The 21,879-nt window shown below is 41.1% G+C and overlaps 2 protein-coding genes across 14 annotated transcripts; one reads left to right on the top strand and one right to left on the bottom strand.

The window, feature by feature from the left end:
- Positions 1 to 212: 212 nt before the first annotated feature.
- LOC111244709 (uncharacterized) lies at positions 213 to 11,238 on the bottom strand. 6 transcript variants are annotated; one of them, XM_022792049.2, is made up of 18 exons: positions 11,098 to 11,238; positions 10,479 to 10,659; positions 9,948 to 10,128; positions 9,547 to 9,680; positions 8,943 to 9,215; positions 8,368 to 8,562; positions 7,928 to 8,186; positions 7,607 to 7,836; positions 6,993 to 7,196; positions 5,930 to 6,640; positions 5,499 to 5,651; positions 5,131 to 5,271; positions 4,408 to 4,923; positions 3,379 to 3,679; positions 2,812 to 2,948; positions 2,253 to 2,439; positions 1,755 to 1,979; positions 213 to 1,349 (listed from the first exon to the last, which is right to left on the bottom strand). In XM_022792049.2, the coding sequence occupies exons 1-18, from the start codon at positions 11,142 to 11,144 to the stop codon at positions 928 to 930; spliced, it is 4,497 nt and encodes a 1,498-aa protein (XP_022647784.2). In that variant the 5' UTR covers positions 11,145 to 11,238; the 3' UTR covers positions 213 to 927. The 6 variants fall into 6 exon arrangements, with proteins under 6 accessions (XP_022647784.2, XP_086837944.1, XP_022647785.2 ...); XM_086981818.1 differs by having other exon boundaries at positions 7,928 to 8,114; XM_022792052.2 differs by having other exon boundaries at positions 1,194 to 1,349; positions 1,747 to 1,979.
- On the top strand, positions 10,494 to 21,363 carry LOC111244710 (telomerase reverse transcriptase-like). 8 transcript variants are annotated; one of them, XM_086981828.1, is made up of 11 exons: positions 11,565 to 11,699; positions 11,910 to 12,152; positions 13,196 to 13,254; positions 13,899 to 13,934; positions 15,408 to 15,580; positions 16,085 to 16,307; positions 16,825 to 17,031; positions 18,584 to 18,781; positions 19,081 to 19,252; positions 19,978 to 20,180; positions 20,355 to 21,363. In XM_086981828.1, exons 2-11 carry the CDS (start codon positions 12,069 to 12,071, stop codon positions 20,464 to 20,466), a joined length of 1,467 nt encoding a protein of 488 aa, XP_086837954.1. In that variant the 5' UTR covers positions 11,565 to 11,699; positions 11,910 to 12,068; the 3' UTR covers positions 20,467 to 21,363. The 8 variants fall into 8 exon arrangements, with proteins under 8 accessions (XP_022647789.1, XP_086837955.1, XP_086837954.1 ...); XM_086981825.1 differs by having other exon boundaries at positions 13,899 to 15,130; XM_022792054.2 differs by lacking the exons at positions 11,565 to 11,699; positions 11,910 to 12,152 and adding an exon at positions 10,494 to 10,626 and having other exon boundaries at positions 13,899 to 15,130.
- The last annotated feature ends 516 nt before the right edge of the window (positions 21,364 to 21,879 follow it).

The following is a 21,879-nucleotide window of genomic DNA, read 5'->3' as shown; positions in this document are numbered from 1 at the left end:
ATCTACATTAATTTTGAATTATACCGGCTATACCGGTCTTGTCGTATCATCTCTACTCGATCCCTATTAATGGTTCTATTCATTGTCAAGCTACAACGACAGTATCGAAGAGGGGCAGACTGAGCCGGAGAAGACATCTAGAGCTCTTAAAATATATTTATTAGCTACACTTAAACAATTACAGTAATAACGAGAAAAAGAAGAAATAACAATTTTCATAACAAAATAGTCGAACTACATTTATTTCACGCACTTGAACCTTGTCAGTCGGCATGGCGTCTGCACGAATGTGCAGTCACATTCGTGACTGTGCCATTTGTAATAATTAACGTATCTACACATATTTGATATCTGCTCTATTCTCTGAGTTGATCTTCTCACATCAATAGATACAAACACATCCATGATGGACAAATAAACACAAGCTAACAACACTGCGATAATAATAGTATAAGCACAAAAACTGCGTTTCGATCTAAACTGGGATGAATATGCGCGGCTGCACGTCGCATAGCCGACTTTCAGCACAACCGTCAGACAATTCACAAACACAAAATCTCGGCATTATGAGCCTAATTCTACGGTAAAGCGATATTGAAGAGAACCTGTCCTTGAATCTCTTTTCATATTCTATCATTTTCTATACAATTAAATAGAAAAAAAACTACATGTATATATATATACTTATAATGTACAGCTTGCAAATCCTCTACAACTAGCTAATTTCCACATATATAATATATTCCACAGTATAGTACCACAACGATAAACAGGCACAATATTTATGCTAGCAATTAGTATTACAACGGGCATTGAAGCTAGTCATTTTGGAAAAATGAATTAATCGGCGTCTGTGGTTAGGAAAAGCGAGCGAGGCTGACCTTGCCACTGCATTTTTCCATTTTGCCCTTGGTGGGGCAAAATCGCTCATTGCCTTAGTAGGCTGTAGTTACTTTCCAGAACAGACGCCTGGAAGTTGTCGTTGCGTAGACACTGTTGCATGGCAAAGATTTGCGTATCAGTCCCACAATAGTGAACTTTCATGGAGAATGCATTACCGGTTGTGAACGTACCAGGCAAAGCATTCGGGGCAGGCGCAGATGGCGACCCATTACACTGCTGGAAATGTCCCTGTTGATGGGAAAAGCCAAGCTGATAGTCGTTGTCACCGGGCAACATGGCTGTCGTTGCAGGAGCGGGGATGAATCGCCGTGTCTTGTGCCGCTCGTATCGGACTGTAATACGGTAGACACCGGTATATTTGTACAAGTACTCCTTGCATGCAGTCGTGCGGTCCTGCCGAAGGAAACGCCAAAATCGCTCGGAAATTGTCAGCTTCTCTGGTGGGGCTGTCGGACAAGATAACACGTAAAAAGTTGCTGATGTAGCAATGCAATAGTTCTTGAGAATGCATGTTCTATACTAAGAATATTTTCCTTCTTATTTTGCTGTATGTATAGCCTTGTTACTGGTTACAGCTGGATGGATTATTTATTGTATTGATTGAATAAATACGTACGTATGGTAAGTTGTTCTATGCAACTCTCCTTTGGCAAAAATAAATTTCGTTGGTAAAAGTTTGATATAATTTCTAAACAAAAAAAAAAATGAGAGCATTCACTACCTCTCTTTAACGAAATCGTAATAATGCAAATTATGAATTTAGCTTGAGCGTAATTGACCTTTGAGCGTTATTAATACAAGGGAGTACAAAGGTGGCATCTATGTCTTCATTGCGATTATTACGTGTTTACCATCGATGATAACGTCGGTGGCTCGATGCACTCTTTGGTCACAACGGAAACCTAAGAAGCACGCGTCCTTATTGATAGCAAAACGAACGTACGCTTTGGCAGCTTCTACCGTCAGTAATGGACAGTCACTCTCAAATAGTCGTCGGCATCCTCGGCGTTCACAACGTCTTGGGTAGGGGCAATCGCCACTAGCGAGAAAACCCAACAGGCCCACCAAGTACTCGCCTATAGACAAAAGGGAGAGGGGCCATGCGCTAATGGGGAACACCTGGCGTGCACGAACAGTTTACTCGTGTCTACGTGGTTTTTGGTAATTCTATCGATATTATAGCTGTTGTGTCGGACTAGCCCTTACGGCTTTGACTAAAAACCCTCTTCGGTTGTGGCAAGTCAATACGAGTTCGCATATTCGCGCAAGTGTCCTCTTAAAAAGATGGCATCGTTTCGTATAGCGTTAAAGGAAGTTTCTTTGAGATATGAAAAACGTTTTTCTTTTACCCAGACTGAAGAGTTTAAGGCGGCGTTCACACTGATTGACGAAAGCTTCGTAGACCTGTGCATAGCACAGGTCGCACAAGGGCTCCGAAGGCGAGTCTGGTTGTCCAGCCGCATCGTTTAACCAGTGCGTGACGTGGTAACGCAGCTGACGTCGACGATCAGCCTCTTCCAACTGACCTATTGGTACCTATAAAGGCATGCATCAAACAGAAATATATGCATGATTTTTAGCGGACTCTCCTAGACAGTGGATTCAATGCCCCCAGCAGATGATATTTAATGAATATTAGATATATTTTCAGACGATTACCTTAAAGTACGTTATGTAGGGAAGCTATGTATTTGTATATTGGAAAGTCGAATGATTCATTTCTACTAATGGCTTGATGTTCACAATAGAATTCATAACAGATTCTCCAGCGTTCGAGAAAAACAAATTAGGTAGATAATGTTCTGTTCGTTGTGTATTCACAGATGTTTTTTTTTCTTTCAATTTTGTTGATGCATTTGATCAGAGTTCATCATTCTAAAGTTTTTTGCAAAAATTGTCCTATGCTACCTGCAGGCTTGGCGATACACATGCGCTGGCCGCTGCTCGCGCCGACTCATCGATGACGCGAGTCAATGCGTTGCGAAGACCACCACTTCCAACTGTCGGCTCGGAATAAGCCGCCGGAGAATATCCTCGCTCACGATCTACGTTTAAGTCAGTGAATCAAATCGCATAATCTAGATTAACCAAGGAGAAAAACAGACTTGTTCACATAGAGATCACTCGCAATTATAGTTCGCTCAATGAGTTCAGCTATGATGGCGCTTTCATTACAAAAATAATTAAATCTAAAATTAACGACCAGTGTTTTTCTCCTTGATCAACGATGACTTGCTGGTAAACCAGTTTAGTAGAAGCTCAATAATTAGTGACAAAACTGTCTATAACGCATCAGTAATAGATTTGACACCAGGAACGAAGCGTGTCATTTGAGTTTTCCACATTACTGCACAGATAAAAGCTAATCATTGAAAAGCAAATTGTGGGACGATTCTGAAGGACCGTTGCACGTATCGCACGAACTATATAAACGTTAGAGTATGGCAGTCTTAAAGGGAACCTGACAACGCTCACCGGCAAATTGCATCAGCCAACGTTTGGCCTCAAGCAAAACGTGAGCAATACACCATGGAAAGCTGAAGAATCCCCGGGCCTGGCCATTTTGGCTATTGCCTTCGCCGTCGTCCCCGTATGTGACCATATACCACGCAGCGGCTTTCTGGATTCTCAACATGTGACGCGAGCCCTCGTCCTCGGCCCCATACGTAAGACACTCAAGTTCGAGCTCACGAAAGAACTGTTGACGCGTATCCTCCATGAGAGCGGATTTCTGGCGATCAACAAGCACAGCCAAATTGGCTTTTTCCGTTCGAAACTGAAAGCAATTCATAGGCGTAGCATGTTCCATATCGGCGTCAGGGCAATGGGTAAGTTAGTAGTTGATTGCTAATAGAACGTTATCAGCTTGATTCGGCAGATTGAGCCACATCAACGATTTAACGAACAATTTCAACAACAGTAGAATATAGATGTAGATTAAGCATTGTTTCTAGTGATAGTTTGATATCGATTCAAATTCGGTAGAACGGAACCTAATGCGTGTGTTTGTCATTAATTTCAAGTATTTAGCTAACTTAACTTGGGATTCCTTTATTTCAGAAAGCTTATTGCTAGATGGTGTTACTGACTTCGACAATATCCTGCCAGGCCTGATTTAAAGTTGCCCTAAGTTTAGCGTGGATAACGTCGTTGTGGTCTATCACTATTCGTAAATACTGTTTCCGTTTTCGTACTTTTCGATTCATAATGGCTAAATCCACAAATACACATTTTAAAATTATAAAATTGTAAGGGTAAATCTAATTAGGTTATCAGCTTGTATAAAATACAGCAGCATATATAAATTAAAAAAATAAAATGATAAGGGGAACCAAAGAAGAATGGTCAACTTGTACCCAGAAAACGCACAAAATGGCTATAAAGATGTTTTTTTCACAGGTCAAACCTGTCTCTCTTGGGCACGAAAAATATACTAAAAGGTAACCCTCTTTAATCACACCAACCAAATAGTGGTCTTATATGCAATAGCAAGAGATATCGTACCGTAGAAGCATTAGCAGCTTCGAATGACGATATCGTTCCAATGAATCCACTGAATACTTCACCCTCGCTCTGAATTCCATGCTGTTCCATGAGATGGCTCAGTCTGGCGTTGTAGCTCCGTAGGGCCTTTAGCGCACCCTGAGCAAACATCTGCCAACCCGGCACTTCAAGCGGCGAGAAACTCCGAGCTTTACTTAGCTTTGTATCATTAACCGTCATGATTTGCCGTACAGTTCGATATAAGATACCGAGCGCCTTGTGAGATGGATATGAATGTTTGTGGTCACCCTTTTCCATGAAATCGGGGAACTTGTCAGGCTTTTCATTCGGGTAGAGTTCAACAGCGTCGCCGGTTTTAGCGAAGTCCAATGCTTTCGAAGCTTTGCTAACCAACGTCTGACACATCTCTGCTCCGAGACCAGCCTGGTCGGCCCATGCTAAGTGGGCGTTTGAGATGATGCCGATGATGTCATTGCCAATGTAGTTACACAGGAACTTTATTTCATTCAGATTGTGCTGCACCGGCAAAAGGGGGCGGGAATGGAAATGAAATTTAACCAAGATAGCGTTATTATATTGTCACTATTTATAGTGCTTGGAATTACTGTACTCTATTGCATGAGTTGTTCCGTAGATTGTTGAGAATCAAGCTAGCCGCTAATCAAGCATGATGCAGATATCGCTTATAGGCACCTACTGGCGCGACGAACAGCCGTGTCTTACCGAGTATGGGTTTATTCCTAGGGGTTTGTCATCATAAATATAGGGGTCAACATTGTTTTCGAAGATGAGTTCGGGTTTCCATATGCAGATGTACTCATCACCGTCGAGATCTGAACCGGACATTTCGAATGGATGTGGTGCCTGGCCGATTGATAGGAGGACATTATACAGAAAACGTGAATGATTTTGAAACTTTTTTCGATGCGTGATATTACTATGCGTTAGTCAAAGGCGCAATTTTGTAATTCTGAGTACTATATGGAACGCTCGAATAGATAGGCTTGTATAAGAAAAATTGAAAGCTCACAAATCTAATGAGCCACATTGCAGTCGATTTTTGTTGAAACTGTCAGCCATCTGCAGCTAACCTTTCCGCTTGACGGAAAGACGACACAGTCGCGAATGTGTCGGAGAGCGGGTACATCGACGGCTCGAAGGCGTCGCACGTCCCCGGGATGCAGACAAGGACATTTCGTAATCACCACATCACCCTCTAAAATTCGCACAGGTGCTTGGCCAGCCTATAGAAAGAAATCAATGCACCCACATATCACATGGAGAAAACTAGCGACTAGAATTTGCGGAAAAGTTAAGCAGATTAACCAAGCTAAGTTATAATTACTTGTACTACGAGAGTGTACAGCACCGAGCCATTATAGGGGAAAGTCTCGGATACGTTAGACTTTAGCTAAAGTTACAAATAAACGTAAGTTTATTAGAAAAGTTCAATAATACCTCTGAAAGTACGATCATATCTTAAACTGTATTAGCTTACAAATAGTAAGCCTTCAATACTGACGTCATTGTAGGGCAGTTCCGTGTATTGGATGAACACTTCGCCGTATTCAAGACAACCCGTCTCATCAACAACTCCAAGCATATTCCGGCCTTCGTTCACCGGTATGGCTACATTGGCCTTGTCCTTAAGATTGATGAGCGCATTCTTCAGCAAATCGTATAGCACTTGGATGATAAACGGATCTCGAGCCAATTGCCAACCGGCTGCCGCGAGTCCTGCGAACGGAACGGGCGTCCGGACAAAGCTCGTGAGGGTTCGTAGCGCTGCCCCTTCGCACACGAGTGAATCGGCCAGCTGTAGAATCATACTAAGTTGAAGTCGAAGAAAAATTTCAACATCGATCCCGTGATGCTCGAGAATAGCAATCAATGGTCGATTAAGAAACATTACCATTGGTGCAGACCATTTGATTACTTCGAGCTTTCTTGGGGAATCACAACGAAACTTCAGCATCGATTTTCGGAGCACGAGCGCACGACCCGGTAAAGAAAGATCGAGTGACACCATCCCTTTGCAACCTCGGTAACGAATCTGTAAAGCGGATGGCTGCAGTTCACTGGCCCCGCGAGGCAGTGTCCGCCATACCTGCTGCATTAGCTCGAGGGAAATTTTCCCACAGCCATCGGAGAAGCAGTACGGCCGACCGGACAGTGGATGAACGCTTTCCGGACGCTCAATATCGTCCCAGAGAAGTTCTTCTTCTTGACGAATCTGGAGATCAGACATTCGGCGAAAGTACAAGCAATAAAATGCTATTAGGTCATTGTATTATACTCATGAACAAGCATTGTAATAAACATGACGCACATTGAATAGTGATATCTTTAAATAGTGAGTTAGCAAAGCACGTTAGATATTTGTATAACAATCCAACAAAATGATTTAAACACAGATTCTATAATTTTCCGCTATGTGTACTCTCTATTAAAGGATTAAAATCATATGTTCTTATAAGTCGAAAATGCAATCCAACTTAAGAATTTGCTGCAGTTGTAGTGGAAACATAATAAAGGATGACCCTGTGTAGTAGTCACGCCTCAAAATGTATTGCGTATGCCCATACCTCAACGGTCTCCTGGGTAGATGAGAAGCACTGTCCCATACGAGCCATTTTGGTAGCTACATTGTTGATATGATGAAAGTCGCCCATCCATTGCCGAATAGATTCAGCGGTGCGGCCAAGATTATCTCGAGCATAAAACCAAACGCCGTGATCTCGAAGCTGTGAAGAGGACGCCGCTACAAACTGGAACAGTCGGGGTCCGATCTGAATGTTGTCATTGGAAAACAATTACATCAGCGAAACGACGGAGGAATGGCGGTAGGTTATTTTACCGAGGTACCAGGCTTAAATTTTTTTTTTCTACACACAGCGAAATTCTTTGCTTTAATCAGTAATTTTTTTTTCAACTCAAACGTTGAATAAGCTCATATCGAAGAGCATTACATATGCTGTTGACGACACTGGCTCGCGTGGTTAAATGAATATGGCATTTAACAGCGCCTACAATATAACAGCCTAGTAAAAGCTTGATTTCAGCGTGGTTCGCCTGGTCTGGAGGTCGACTCTAAGTGATTCGTACATCAATCGCTATTTTACTTTTTAACGAATATTCAATTAGCAGCTTCTTCACAATCAATCACTTTAACAATCATTGATGGGCGATAGCTACTCACTACAAATCCATGTTCTAGGTGCCTTCCGACGATCTGCTCAAGAAATACATCTTTTGTTCGCATCGAAAAAACGGCAAACGTCAGTTTATCCAGATTGTCGTCACGGAAACTGACACGCACAGCGTGATCGGGACAGAAGTGACGAAGAATTCGATTCTGCGTATGAAGTTCGGCAAAGCGCAAAATGATTCGCGTTGGAGTAATGAATATCCGACGCACGTACGTAGTACCTGGAAATTGAACTCCGTTTACCTGATACAACGAACCCGAGGTTTGTACGATCGGGAATAAGGACTCCTGAGAGGTGGAAGAAAAGTTTACCTGGAACGTACGGTTGATCGTGCTGGTCCTCCAGGGGATCGGCGTAAGCATAGCCGGTAGGACTCATTACGGTGGCCGAATCGTAGCGCGCAAAGAGAGTTCGCAGCGCTCGTTCGAAGTTGACCATGGCTCCGTTTTCAAGAGCCGTGTAAATATTGCGTAAGGCCTTGTACAATGCCTGGGGCGCCTTGCGATCCATTGAAACGATGAGTGCGAACACGTCGGCCATCGAGAAGTTAAAGTTCAGTTGATCAGGTACCTATAGTGCTAGCAGCAATTTACCTTTATTTCATAAGTATAATAAGCAAATCATATTAAGATGGAACGGGGCAGGGGGCACCTAAATAGTGCCTCTTGTTCACGTGTTGCCGTATACGTATGATGTTGTACTATATGCAAAGCTCTGAAAATTCGGTCAAACTTTATCCAGTAGCACTTGCCTCGTTGCTCCAGGCGAAGATGGCACACACCGCATACTGGTTGTCAAACGTTGAAAGCTGTTGGATGAGATTCTGCCGCCAGTGGGCATCGAATGCCCATGGCAGCGCGAGCACACGTCGATCTACGTTACAAAAGGCTACCTCGCCGTAGGCCAAAAGTTTGCGCGACAGGCGGGACAGCATGTTGATCATTACCTACCGAAGAGCGGCATAACTTTAGCCTGCAAATACCTCGACTTCCATTTATCCCTTTCTTGTTTGGAATTCACCACTTTCCGAAATCCATGTGAATTCAACTACAATTCGTTCAAATTAAATGCGCGATACTTCGTTATACAAGGGTCTCAAAAGTATGTGATAGTAAAAGCGCTCTTTGGCTGCCCGTATCACTTCTAGTAACTACGAAGTTACGAAGAATAGTATTCCGTTTTCATTGAGACCTCATCTTATTTGAAAGGCTTAGTTATATTTGCGTTACGCTATTAAATATTGGTTAAAGCAGCGCAAATCCTACAATCATCATACATAAACATTTTTTTTCTGTAAAAACTGTAAATTTGATCGCCATCAAACACCTCGGTTGAACAATGGACATGTATTCGCATGGTGAGACAAACACCAAAATGGGTCGACGAAGGTGCTTCAGGACCACAAATGATTTGTAGATCGTGCAGTCTTTGCATCATGCCTATATCTTCTAGCTGCAATTCAAGACGGCCGATTCGTGCGGCCCTCTGTTGGCTACCAAGTTGCCGAGCGTCGACATGGGACATAAGAGCTACGCTTTTCAGCTGGAAAAACAGGTCAGCATGTGTCGAGTCTATTACGTAGACCAGCAGTCGTCGAACCTGTATGACAGCATTAATCGGAACAGACGTTCGCAGCTGTTAGTTACACTGTGTTAATATATAGCAGGGTGGTGAAATAGTTGACCTTAAAAGAGTCCTGATAAGAAGGGATATCACCTATATATCACTAGAACCGATTCTATAATGTACCCGTCGTTTTATCATATCAGTTAGTTTTGATGAAAAGGTATATCGGAAATGTGACGACGACTTATGATAGATACACTTTTGTGCCTTGTTGACATATAACGAAATATCTATTCTATATTTATCGGTTCGTTAATCCGCGAAACGTTCCATTTAAACATTTGTCCGGTGTTAGCAGCTTTACCTGATTATAGCGTAACGAAAGTCTCAACATTCCTGCCGTTTGTCGATCCATGAAAATGTCCAGACTCTGGGTTGAATGCTCAAGGATTGTCGTTGCAGTCCCCAAAACATTGTGTTCCATAAATATTGACGGTCCTTCATATATACATAATAAGAATTAATGCATTTAGTATGCTGCGGTACAAAATCGTAAGGAAGATATGAAGGAGTGTACGCACAACGAGAAACATCAACTGCCTGTATTTCAGACACCGAACGCAAAATACCCGAACTAATTTCTGCAATCCTCGAAAGTATCGTTTAAAATACCAGAAACAAATGTCTCTGGAGGGAACAATAAGGATGTTACCTAAAATTGACAGTGATGCTGGTAAATCGAAGATGTAAATAGATAATACGTACCGACAAGATTACCGATGGAGATAATGGTATTGTGCAGGGTGTGTGAACGATCCCAGTTGACAGCCCTTTGATCCGACGGGAAGACCCATAACCTCGAGCGCATGCACCAGTGAAGCAAAAGGCGATATCGCGTCAGCGCGTAAGTAGCCAGTTTGTGGGTAACTGTCAAGGCATAAATTAACTGAAAGTTCATGCAAAAAACATTGCCAACAATAAATGCATGGATGACAATATGATTAGCCATTGTCAATGTAGGTATTTTCGTTGAAATCGCTCAAACTGCAGAACTTTAATGGTCATTTGATAATTGACCATCTTAATGTTCGAAAGACTAACCCGATATAATTTAATTCAAATAAATGATACAGGTTTCCGCTGGACAAGGGCTTTTCGTTTGTGAGGCGAGTGCCGATGCCGCGCCATGATGCTGCCGCAAGTGTTGCATAAAATCTAAAATCTAGGCGGTTAGATAAACAAAGCGATAATTGTAATAGTAACGCCAATCGTTGTACTGTTGATAGAGATACTTACAAGATAAGATTCATCTTCGTAGTGTTTAGCAGGTGGCTTGGGCATGAGCTGTTTAAATTCGTAGGCCGAGATGAAGCGTGACCGAACATCTTCCAGAAATGTTTCTACTTGCACGCGAGCCACCGTTATATCCCCGAATACTTGGACGGTAAATTCGAGATTAGGATAGAGGCATTCATCACTAAAAAATTGATCAGATAGCAAATAATGTAAAACGTTTTCTGCTAATTATACTTGGAAAGCTTCGTTGTACACGCGTCGACTGCTAAAGCTAGTCCATGCTACATGGTAAACATCGACGAATAGGAAGATATCAATTTTACCGTGCAATTGTAGGACACTAACTAGGTACAGTAGAGAAGCGAGTAGTTCAGAACAAATAGCGAATAATTTAGATAAAGTAGCAGATGGAAGAAACTGGTCATTGAAACTTTCGATATGAAAGCCTACAATTCTCATTGTATTCTATTAAACAACAGCTCCTCGAACTCGAAGCATCACTGGACGTAGTCAATTATCCCGTAACGTGAACACGTGGTCGTTGCGTAGTCTTCTCTTAAACACAGACAACATATGTATAGCTTGGATTATTCACTGGAACCTACTGTGCGTCACTCACCGAATATGATCCGTATTCAGTCCCTTTGCGGATTTAGGCATCTTCATTATTACCTCGCTTGCTCTCTATTTACCTACTGTCTGCGACTATTCAAAGACAGAGCCGTCTCTAGAATTTGTAGACACGCGACTCATGACTACCGGCCGCAGTGTCCTAGCGTAGCGTCATGGAACGCCTCTGGTGTGAAGCTTGCACAGCCATTAGCGCATGGTCTCTAGCTGCCAATAAATCATGTGCGCACAAGAAAACGAACGGATGCACAATATCGAATGTCGTATGATCAAGTAACTCTGGTCGTCCATCATAAACGATCAGGCGATGCAGGCAAGCCTGTAGCTGACGTCTACGTTATCGCAAAATGCCCTCTTTTCGGCACATGATAACGGGCGCGCAACGGAACTGTAACAACACTTGCCAATCGAACACGTTGGCTCGAAGCTGCCCACCGATTTCGAAACTGCGACCGTTCGAAACCCGCGTCAAAAAATACGCGATCTTGCCTTGTTGCAAGACACGTAGTCATATTATTGTTTAAGAAGATAATGATGACGAAGTATTTTGGATGCATATAAAACACGGACACTCTAAAGTTTCGTACAAAGGTGGCGTACGCTAGCGATTAGGCTTCAATCTAATGATCTTCAGCCGTTTTTAAATTTTTGCCTGCCACAATATGTTGACACCGGGAATAAGATCTCTCTGAGTATTTAGTGACAGCAGAATATTTTCTAGATGTCAATAATAATGTCACTACAAAAAATATAATTTCAACCAAGGTTAAAATGATACTCAATGTTTTTCTCTTCCGACAGAAGCAGGTTCTGATGTGATGTAGTTGCCAAAAATTTTTCTCTGTGAGATCTTCTCAAATAAAGAGCGCCACGTACCCTGCAGTCAATGCTATCGCTAGCTACTTGTGCAGCTGAGTCGGGTCAACCAGCAGTTCAAGGGACCGTATCAGCGAGATTTTAATGAACAATGAAATTGAACTTTATAATCGTGCCGCGTTGAAGTACCAGCTAAAGTACAAGTTTTCAACTTGCGTAGAAAACGCAGTATGTATATACACACACATTGTTACAATCGATGTATATGCTGTGAGTAGATATATTACCTTCCAGCCGGTTAATGTCCAGTGGCCAGCGGTATACCATCGCCGTTGCAGCAAATTCGATGACAGCGGGGAGAAGTAAAATATTATGGACGATTTGATCCGCTGCTCCGTGGATAACATGCTGTAGGTTGAAGGGGACAAGGCTTTGTTTTGTAATTAGGATTGTTTGGCTAGATAATTGACGAAGGTGACACGTTTGGCCATAAACCTACAGCAGATGCGAGACAGACACAAGATTGAACTGGACCGGTTTCTTTCATCTTCTACCTATAATGATACCTTTTGCCGAAACGGTGATTTAACTCTAACGGGCACAAATCAAGGTTTCGGTCTGCAATCGAACAATAGTTTATGCTAAATAGAATGTAACATCAAATATTGAAATCTGCCATGTAGCCGCAGAACAATTGCTGAGATATTACCGAAGAATTTTCTTCATTCTTAATGACATCATAGATTATATGTCATGTAGCATATAAATCACATTGAAAGATAAGTACTTCTTTCACGGAAAAGTTGAGGGACACACGGAAAAGAAACGTCTGACAGCTCTGTTTCCTTGTAAATGAATATGGTACGAGGATGTCTCGAATTCGAATGTTTAGACAGTCCATTCTGTGTGAGTAGGCGCAAAACGAACGAATGTATTTTAAACAACAGGCTTCCTTATGCCAGTCCGTCCCGCGACTGCAAGTCTGATACCCGATGGCGCATCAAGTATCGCTAAATCATTTTGTAGATCAATTGTCGATTCATTAACGTCACCACTGCACGCTCACAATAAAATTGCGTCAGCGTAGCAAGACGCGTCGTTGAACGGTCGATTTTTCCTCGGCTCCTGTTTATGTGTTATGGTGAGATAGTGGTAGATGATACCCAAAAATAGTTATTTCTCCGAGCCTCTTCGGCGAGCCCTAAGCAGCGTGCCTTTTCAAGTTCGCAAGTGAACTACAATTGCTAGACTTCATCTATTGGTTCTCATAGATTACCGTGGAAGTATGGAGTACTTCAAACAGGGACTTGAAGCCTGCTTATCCTGCCAGGTATTGTTGCACATTGTCGTATTCACCGGTTATATGGATTTCCGTGCTTGATATAATATTTAAACACGATTAATTTAGCTATGTGTGTGAACTATCTTTCTGCTGGCTTGTTAGATTTTTTTTTGGCAAAACTTTATATTAATGTATACAAAATAAACTTGCGAAACGTTTTTGTTTATTGCGGTGTAAAATTTTTGTAAGACTAAATAATTCTTGGTAGTGCCACTAAGGCCCAACGTAATGTTGATCTTTGAGTACTGAATAACCCTATTCGAAGTAGTCTACTCAGAAGCCCTCAGAGGTACTCTTCAGCTCGGCCATCCGAGGTGTTAATGTTCCAAAATAATTTTCATGCTTGACATTTGGTCTGTCTTATACACACCCTAATAGTATGTATTCTAGTAAGGTACCCTAATAGTACCACATGAGACCTTTTCTAATAAAAGGACATTTGTACTATACTTGTACGTTAAAGGGTGTGCCTGTGAACGATTATCACATATAAACGGTATCAAACGAACGGCTTACAAACATTTCATGTTACCTGGAGTTCAAGTAACACATGCTTACTATCTATAAATGTTACTTACACATTCAAACCCCCTATTAACTAAGTACGGCGGGATGACTCTGTTTATTTTCAGATATCAACACTCGAAGCTATCTCTAATAATAAAGCGGTTGGTAATCTCTCCCCGGAGCTAACGCATTTCTTAAAAACTACGCTCGTACTCAGCGACTTAGGTCCGCAAGGGCCGTATCGCAGAATATCGCCGCAAAAAATTGTTGGATTTCTCAACAGGAACCGTTTTCGGGGCGAACTGGACAATTTGTTGAAACAGAATGGTCTCATCGATGTATGGTCAGAAGCCTTAAACAATAAGACAGTTCTTGTAGCTGACCCGCAGGTAACTTACTATGTTCAAATGAGCGGACCGCCATTATATCAGCAGAAGTCTACCCTGCATTACGTGGCACGCGCAGTGAAGAAAATACAATTCTCCGAAAACGTTAACGAAGGCCAGGATAGACTTGAAAAGGCGAACAATATAATCATTGAACGATTTGGTTTAACAAGTGAAAAGGCTTGCGTTGAACTTTCTGAACTTCGGAACTATTTCACCACTGATAAAGCCAATTTCCTTCGAAAAACCTTGCCTTTTTGGTGGGAGTCCGTGACTCCGGAAATTAGGGTTCTGCTATCTAGAAATGTATTCGTGGAAGGCCACCCCGTTGTCCGAGCACTAGCGAATCTTCTGAATACAAAAGCTAATACGATATTTCTGCGTATGCAATTTGGAGACCATTCTGAGATTCCGACAGATTTGATTGTCATGGGTGCAATTGCCCTTCAACGACGGGTCCTCCCGAAAAACCTTTTATTTACCCGAACAGCATCTCGTATGGAAAGCTTTTTACGCTTACTTCTCCAGACCCTTATCGACTATGGATCTGGTGCGGAGTTTCGCCGAAGGCTTTCTGTATCTAGCGCTAAGATACCGCGTTGGCTAAAACGTATCGAAGGTCTAAGTGAGCAAGCAAAGCTAGTAGAATCTCTGTGCTGTCTGATTATGAGACTTATCGTGTTAAACGTCCACGCTGCCGTGGTCGTTACAAACCGACGAAGCATGCCGAAAGTGGCAATTTACGGGAGTTCAGAACAATTTCGTAATAATCGCAAACGATGCCTAGAGGAATTAATTCGCGATAATCTGGAGCCCTCCAGCGGATGCCCTATAGGGAACATACGACCTTTTCCCAAACTAAATCCTCTCAAATTTCGGCCGATGCTCAATCAATTTCCCGAAATGGTTTCCTTCTCAAAGACTGCACGGACGTATATAGAAGCAATCAAAGCGCGCGCATATACTCGGTTGTATGTACTACATATATGAGGATGACATATAAAAAATTAGGTATAGAATAATCCGAACGCGTATAAAGACGCTTAGATAAACTGAAACAGTGTATAATACCAAATCAAAAGTAAAACAACGGCTGTTATATACCCATTTATAAAGAAATCACTATTCATTAGCATAATTTTATAAGTCGTTCGGATGGCTTTAATTTAATTGCTATATTTTGACTGTGATAAACGTTATGTAGAAAAGGAAACTTAATTCGAAAATCGTCTTTGTCTTTAATTTCAGACGCGGTCCAATCTGTCGTCTAAACACTTCGTTAGCACTTCAGCGACTGAGCGCTATCGCTTCAAAGGGTTCCCTTTACATCGTAAGAGCAGATGTTAAAGATTGCTACGGTAGTGTGAACCACGCAGATCTAAAAGAAATCATCGAACGACGTTGGCCTACCGGTCAACAAGGTGATCCAACACCTTTGTTAAAGGATATAATAAGTAGAAATCTAACCTATATATGGCATTAATACACAAAAAGTAAAATGTAAATCTACACGACGAGGCATGAGTTTGTAGCCGAGAAGAAGCGTCTAACTATCAACATAAGTTCGTAACAGGCCAACAGTGAAAATAGCTGCTTGGCCTATTTTTCATTAACTTTATTTATCTCTAACATATTTGTATACGCAAATACTATTGGAGTATTTCAGAGAAAACTAGCTCTTATGTAAAAACAGCTATATTTTGAACAGTTTTCACGTAATCACCTGCGTAGTCGACCAGGCTTCCTAGAAGACGTTTAGCGTCAGCTAAGTCCCGCGGTCTACGTTTGGATTCGTCAAATCTATTATATAATCGTTTGCGATTGGATTTTCTACCCTTTACCATTACTGGATGAATATTGCAAATTAGGAACAACGTTTTTCAACAATTTTTTTTATTGATTTTTGCTGCGTTGTGTATTTACAGCGTTGCAGTTTAAAGAGGTAGACATCCCTTTAAAGCCTATGCTAAAAGCGCGGATAATAAATATTCTTCAGGAGCACGTTTTTGCTTGGCCCCTACTGGAAGGAAGAGTTTCGATTTTGGTCCCCACGGACAGAACAATATATCTTAAGGGCTCAGAAGAAAAAGCCCGCCTTCTTCATACGATTGACAATTTCATCGTTTCATTGGACAATCGATGTTATCGGTAGTATTTGAAAAATATTACACGAAGATTATTTGTATTTCATCACTGATACGTCGAATAGATAATAATAATGGTAACATGAAGTACTCTCTCGCTCTCTCTGATTAGCTCCTAAAGACTATTGTTTAGCATTGTCAAGTATATTTTCTAATTTCGTTTTCAACTAGGGCCTGTGAAACCGGTATAACTGTTGACAAGGACAACAAGGCAAAGCAGAAAAATAACAGACGACAAATATGATAAAATGATTAAGAATTGTATGCTGGAATGAATCAACCATATAGTAAATCAAACAGATTAAGAAAGAATAGACCAGAGCAGCAAAGTTTCATCGTTTTTAGCAGTTCATATAAAAGAGGTCATAGAGGATTAGAGGCTCAATTGCTCGGAAATGCAATCAATGTTATAAATTATTATACACGATAATTTTTGCTGTTGGCTTTGATGCCACTTCATTTATTACACAATCATCACCTAGGCTTTTTTTCATTTCGAACTGTTTTCTTGTTTATTGCAGTTTTGTCCGAGGCTTACCTCAAGGAGCTTCGCCTTCATCGTTTCTGGCTGATCTCTATTTGACATATACTGTCGATGTGTTATTTGAACGATTCAATTCGCTAAACTGTAACTCAGCGGTGGACAACCTCGTTGTGTTCAGGACAATGGACGACTACCTTGTTATTACAAACCGACTAGATAATGCTCGGCGTGCTCGGGTTATTTTGTAAGTAGTTGAAAGAAAAAATACTGCCATGTGTTAGTTGACATTGTTTTTCAAAATGAAGAGTTACAAGTTCCCCCGCAACTTACATGCATAAAAAATGCTTAAAAAGAACTGCTTTAAAAAGGTCATTTCAAATTTTTATCACTGCTAAGACAAAAAAGAGCTTCATTTTCGGTTTGGTGCTATTTTCTGCCCTTTTTAGCCGAAATATTGAAGCATGCGAACACCATTTCGTAATCGTGAAGTTGCAGGACATTTCCACAATAAACGAATTCGCAATAGCACACACGCGAAAACCTGAACGAACGGCACCAATAGATTAGTTAATTAGGTAAAACCTTATTTGATCGAAGGAAGAATAGCATTAGTTGCTATTTTGAGCAGGGCTACCGCCTTCCGAAAGCATTTGATATCAAAGATCATCTCAACACTGAAAGGTCCTGGAACTAAGACACGCCACAAAAAAAGGCCCTATTACACATTTATGCGCAGATAAATGTACCAATAGGCCCGTTGAACGGTGATCAGATGTCATAGTAGATGGATAGTTTCATAAGCTGGCACCATTTGTTCGGCGTCAACCTCTTGTCGACGCAAGCTTTTTAAAGCAAATAAGAGCGTTACAATCAAGCGACTGCATTCAGAAAAGCCGACAAAGTCTTGCCCACTGTCTCTGCCCATGGGATTGGGACCTTTACAAAAGCACTTCTTCTCCGTTTTGGCAAAAGATTATGTTTCCTTTGGCAGTTCACTGTCAGCTCGGAGCTCACTGTGCGCCGTCAAGAATTCAAATACTTCGTACGGGTGTTACCCATGGTCTCCCGTCAAAATCGTCGTTTACCTTCTGTTCTAATAGACCGACTAAATTCTCATAGACGAGGGCGAGATTCTACATCGAAGACGGGCAACGTACCAGTCTCTATTTTGCCTTTACCTATCTTAAACGAAATATATCCACCGTCTAATGAGAACATTTATCCACTTAATCTACTTGCGGAAAAAAAGCTTCTATACTTCCTTTTCGCACTCCGCTACTTTTACATTATATATTACTCTCAAGACAGCCCAGCAACCTTCTAGTACATATAGGTGCACGTCTCCTGGACTATTGCAGAATGGCTACGACCTACAATAGATACCTCAATAAATATTTAGATGGAAGTGCCTGGATGTCATGTTTGAAGCCTATTAATTGCTTGCCTTGCTTTTGCCAGTATGTGCAGCTTGTCAATAGATATTTGCTTGGTTGTCGCCAGTTGACTCTGTCTTGTCCATCAGGATGGATGTGCCTTTCTTCGTCGTTCGTATGAATATGTGGTCTGCGCCATGTCGAAATAGAAGCAGTCGTAGAGAGAGACCCCGCTTTTGATTTTATTTAGTCTCTTCCTAGCATTCGAGCTCAATTTGGTCCTTCAGACATTACGTCTACTATGTGTGATCACCGAGATGGAAGTGTGATGGTTACCACCCCGTAGATTGATTCTTCGAGTATACCTTTCATTCCGCGTCCCAAATATCCAACAGTTTCTTTCGTTGTTTACATCGAAACCAGCGAAAATGAGATGCATCATCCTGGACTACAGTTTTCGAAAAGCAAACTGATGCTCAACTGGAAACCGGGAAACAATGACGCAACTCCTGAAAACGACGTTATCCCACTAACTATATCATACTGTGGTGTGGAGATCGATTGCACTTCAGGAGCTGTGAGGCCTTCAAAGGACTACAAAACTTTTCTTCATGACTGCAGGTATCTACTGCATATATTATCTATTCTATCCTTTTTTAGCCTTAACTATGCTTGACTTATCCGATGTTCCTATAGGTGTAATGTTTATCTGAACAAATTAAAATTCATGTTTTACTTTAAGGAGCATTTCTACAATTGTATAATTATTTGTATTACTCTTATGATTATGATTATTCGAAGCAATATCTATTTCGTACAAATGTATATACTAACACAGGATCGGACGTAATATCTCCCGGTTGTGGGCTGTATTTGCTTTTTATGAAATACGAAAATCCTAACCTGTGACACTTCAACAGATGCTACTATAAGGAGCTGCATTTCAAACCGCCGGTCCAGGCCTTAAGCTACCTGCTAGCGACAAGTAGTTGGGCATATTCTCTCGGATTGTTTCATTTCAACAACCATAACTTGTCTAGCTTGTTCCGGAACATGTTCGAGATCGCAGTCGAGAGCTCCGTACGCTTCCGGGTAACAAGCTTGTATTACATACGCTTTGGGCGAGTAGACAATATATTCGCAACGTGTGTCCGCATGATATCTACTACTTTCGACGCGCATGAATTTAGATAATGTAATCGTTTTTTGCTTTCAGAAATTGTAGCGTGTTAAATAGGAAAGCTTTGGTGGTGCAACAAGAATATAGAGCTTACTGTTGAGGGGAATAAAAACGGCATCTTTCAGATGCTGTAACATGTAGAAGGAAACTTCAATTATGGTATATAACAAAAAAAAGCTAGTTGAAATTTGGCGAAGACATTAGGTAAGGAGGTCTTTGACTAAACCATAGTACGTGAATGATACAAACGTTTCAAGAATGAATTTTCGCGCAATTTTCAAAACTTAAACTAGAAAAGAATACGCCTGGCCAAAAACACAAATCATGCTTTATCACCATGTCTCAATTACTTCCAGGATTGAGCAAAAATCATTTAGCCCGATCTAAGTCGGTACGATTACGGGGCTTCCCATACTCAAAGGGGGCAACTGGTCGGACAACATATCCCATTATTGATTCAATTTCGAAAAACGATAGGCAGAGAAATCGCGTATGGGAACATTCCCGATTGGCATAAGACTGCCCGGTATGGTTCGGCTAGTTGAAAATAGTCAGTTTCGAAGGTTCGCCGGATTTGCTTGTAACAGCCTAGTTATCCTAGCCGTGTTCTCACATTTTTTTTTAATGTTTTGATTAGAGTTACGCGGATGATTCGAATCTCAGCGAGAAAAATCTGTTGAACTTTGTGAAGCTCCACCGATCTGTATTTTATCGATATACGTGTAATCAGATAGCCAAGGCATCTTTGGCCGCGTCAACTACCTGTCATTGGCATCGTCGTGTTGCTAACTATTTGCACAATGTCGCCTTTAAAAGAGCGTTCCAACTTCACAAAAATAGGTAGGAGATTAAATCGCTTATTGTTGGTATATGCGTTCGCCTCATAAACAAATAGGGTCTGTAAATGCAGATCTACGAAGATGGTTTCGCGAGATTGCTGCCGATTTTATTCCTAGTGCAACCTAGGTCTTGTCTACCTGCTTAGGTAATGTGAGTACGTTTCCTTTCTTGCAGAAAAACATATGAAAAGGTCATTACTTACCTGGATCAGGAACTTCGCGAACATCAAGACCTTCCTCACAAAGACTTACTGAGGAGAGCAATACGACCTCTAACGACAAGCTAAAAATAGGCCGAAGTTTGATGATCGTAGCGCGTTTAGGGAATAATGACGTTACTAATCACGGATTAAAAGTGCTTGTTAGATAAAAATGGCATTCATATAAACACAATAGGACACAGGGTATAGCTGTGCGAACTGGCCGAATATTAGTATAAAAGATATGCGTTTTTTCTTGCTCCGATCACATGATTTACCACGATTCTAGAAAATACGCATACTATTAAACTGTCCTCTTGTTAAGAGGTTTTTAAGGATACGCACTCAAAAAACCTCTGGGATGATCCATGCCTAGATATATGTAAAGCCGATACATTGTGCCAAATCAAGTAAGAAGAAATAATTGATGAACTCGTCTGACACAGAGTCAGACTCGTTAAGCCGTGAGCGTATGGATCATGGTTAGCAGAGGGCGCAACCCAGACAACGGACTGTAGACAATGAAGTCATTGAAGACTATTTGGGATAGCGGTTTGGATAACTAAACCATTGTTTGCATTGAATTTGAGATTTCGGAGTCGATTTTTGCACCTGAGATCATTAGAGCTTGCTCTCTGCCATCTGAGGACTACAGTTAGCACAGAAAGGCGCTTTACTTATACACAAGTATTCTAGGACAACCGTTGTAGCTCTTTTATGCTCTATATGAGCAAGTTACACAAAAATCAAACGATATTTGGGCTATATTTCGACCATAGTGGAAAAGCTAGACAATCTATATCGAACCATGAGCTAGATCAACATAGGTAAGGCGTCGGGATACGCTTGATATTGGGCATTGAATTATATTTTGGGAACGGGCCTGTGTCAACTAGTCCCGATCGTAGCAGATATATTTTTGATCTGAACTGATCCAATAAAATTTCGAATTATGTGTTTAAGTATTATTACTATGCAACGGAACAGAGATGTTTTCAATATACCTATGGCATATGTTTAATGAACTCATAAAGAAAGCGCATATTGAATTTTTAGCACGTTAACTAGATATCTTTTTTTCATACAAGTTCCACATTTTTTTGGGCATTTTTGATCATCTATCGTATCATATTCTATGTATCGTATTCTTTATCTAGTAATAAACTAAATTCTATAGCCGAAGCGTTCATGATAATTATTTTCATAATGAAAAGCAACGCTCGAAATTTAGAGTGATAAAGGCTTATTGAACAAATACGGCTAAATACCGACACAACCTAGAAAATATTGTCTTAATTTACCGACGGATTTCTATTTGACAGTTTAGATACGAAGTCTTCATGGTACCTTCGAGAGTCCTTTTCGAAACCAGCAGTTGTATGGCCAGCCAACTTTACACCCAGAATCCTATGCATGTTACCACAATAATTAAGACTTTATGTTATCGAAACAACAACCGCGCTAGAATCGGCTGTTTTAACTAGTCAGCTTTATTGTTAA

This window comes from Varroa destructor, unplaced genomic scaffold, assembly GCF_002443255.2.
Source record: "Varroa destructor unplaced genomic scaffold, Vdes_3.0 BEIS01000002.1, whole genome shotgun sequence".
Classification (NCBI taxonomy): Eukaryota; Metazoa; Arthropoda; class Arachnida; order Mesostigmata; family Varroidae; genus Varroa; species Varroa destructor.
Note: the sequence above shows the minus strand (reverse complement) of the source record. Positions and strands in the feature narration are given on the sequence as shown.